At 57.1% G+C, this 2,109-nt stretch overlaps 1 protein-coding gene across 1 annotated transcript; it reads left to right on the top strand.

Moving 5' to 3' along the window:
- Nucleotides 1-380: 380 nt before the first annotated feature.
- Nucleotides 381-1,904, top strand: LOC127317727 (tuliposide A-converting enzyme 1, chloroplastic-like). The gene has a single exon (XM_051348323.2). The coding sequence runs from the start codon at nucleotides 701-703 to the stop codon at nucleotides 1,655-1,657; it is 957 nt and encodes a 318-aa protein (XP_051204283.1). The 5' UTR covers nucleotides 381-700; the 3' UTR covers nucleotides 1,658-1,904.
- The last annotated feature ends 205 nt before the right edge of the window (nucleotides 1,905-2,109 follow it).

A 2,109-nucleotide genomic window follows, 5' to 3' on the forward strand; every position in this document is an offset into this window, starting at 1 on the left:
GAGGCCCGTCTACCACCGCCGGCAGTGCCGATGGCGTCCATGTGTTTCCCGCACGACTATGACGTCTGTGCCACGCTACTTGTACACCACCACGGTCTGAAGCCTGAAACGAGCGGGCAATCATGTCCATGTTCAGTACCTGTAAGACCCCCTGATTCCCTGTATCGATGTGCAAATTAGGTGTTCCAGTTGCAATCAGGTAACGTTGTTGTCCTGCCTACTGATGATTTTAATGCTAACAGTTGCAAGCTGCAACGATGGTGGCGTTCCATGGGTTATGTGGTGGAGCTGCTCCAGGAAGCTGTACATGGACATGGAAACGCTGGCCAACGAACTGCAGGAAGTACAGTTGCCCACGCCTAGCCTGGACTCCGGAGGACAGAGCTCGCCTGGGAAATGTACTGTCGGTTTGTAGTAGCACTAGCGCACCTCACTGCTCTACCGGATCTCAAACCGAATCTCTATGCAAGTGGGCAACACACCTGTGGAGGTGGAGGAGACCGGGAAGAAAACGCGCGCAGCTACACAGATCTCGAGCCATTCTTCTTCTTCTCCAAAGCCTCTTCTCCAGCTTGCGCGCGCATTGCCCACCGATCCTGTCAGACTTTAATCCGTGGCCAGGCAAAGCCAGCTCTAGCTATTTAACATCCTCCCACTCCCACCACCAACCCCGCACCCGCGCGCTGCCCGTCTCCCTGCCATGGATCCCGACTCCGAGATCAGCTTCGACTTCCAGCCCTTCCTCTGCCAGTACAAGAGCGGCCGCGTCTTCCGCTACCGCAGCAATGCCACCGTCCCCGCCGGCACCGACCCCGTCACAGGCGTCGTCTCCAGGGACATCCACGTCGGCGCCGCCCGAGCGCGCGTCTACCTCCCGCCCGACGCGGCCGCGTCCAATGCCAAGCTCCCCGTCATCCTCTACTTCCACGGCGGCGGCTTCGTCGTCGGCTCGCCCGCCGGCACCTCCAACCACGCCTACCTCAACGACCTCGTCGCCCGCGCCGGCGCCATCGGCGTCTCCGTCTACTACCGCCTCGCGCCGGAGCACATGCTCCCCGCGGCGTACGAGGACGGCTGGGCGGCCGTGCGGTGGGCCGCCACGCGCGGGGACGGCGCCGACCCGTGGCTGCTCGATCACGCCGACCTTTCCCGCGTCTTCCTCGCCGGCTGCAGCGCCGGCGCCAACCTCGCGCACAACATGGCCATCCGCGCCTCCGCGACCGGCGCGCTGCCGAAGGGCGTCACCGTCCGCGGCCTCCTGGCCGTGCACCCGTACTTCACCGGGAAGGAGGCCGTGGGCGCGGAGGTGGACTTCCCCGCGGACGTGAGGGAGCACATGGACTGCACCTGGAGGTTCGTCTTCCCGGGGTCTGCCGGGCTGGACGATCCACTCGTGAACCCGTTCGTCAACGACGAGGCGCGCGCCGCCGTGGCCAAGATCTCGTGCGAGCGCGTGCTGGTGTGCGTGGCCGAGGCCGACCTCCTGCTCAAGGAGCGCGGCCTGTGGTACTACCGGGAGCTCAAGGCGAGCGGCTACGCCGGCGAGCTGGACCTGTTGGAGTCCAAGGGCGTCGGCCACGGGTTTCACATGGATATGCTCCACTCCGAGGAGGGCGTCAAGCTGCAGAAGCGCACCGTTGCCTTCATCAGGAAATGACAACGGCCGGTGGAGGAAAATAGGTCTCCTTTTATGTTTCTGATAATTGAGTTTTTGAAATATTTGAAATTTACATTTATGTTCTAAAAATCATAAGATTTTTCCATGAATAATACAGACACATGTCTGAGAAGTTTCGGTAAAAATAACGTTGTATTTTCAACTACAGAAATAACAAATTTGTGGCTATATATAGTATAGCAAACGCGGATTTAGTCAGAAAATATCTTTCTTGTATAATTCAATTACTCCCCCGTTCTATGAAATATGCCGCACGTTTATCAAAATTTAAATATATAGGGTGTGACTATTTTTCAGTCGACTGAGAACCTATTTCGTTCTTAGTCAAATAATATCATCAAATATCAGATGCAGCTGATAAATAGCACGAATCACGAAGTAAATCTAACGGTGTAGAACTTGACATCTAGCAAATCCCATATGCATATACT

This window comes from Lolium perenne, chromosome 7 (genome assembly GCF_019359855.2).
Source record: "Lolium perenne isolate Kyuss_39 chromosome 7, Kyuss_2.0, whole genome shotgun sequence".
Taxonomy (NCBI): Eukaryota; Viridiplantae; Streptophyta; class Magnoliopsida; order Poales; family Poaceae; genus Lolium; species Lolium perenne.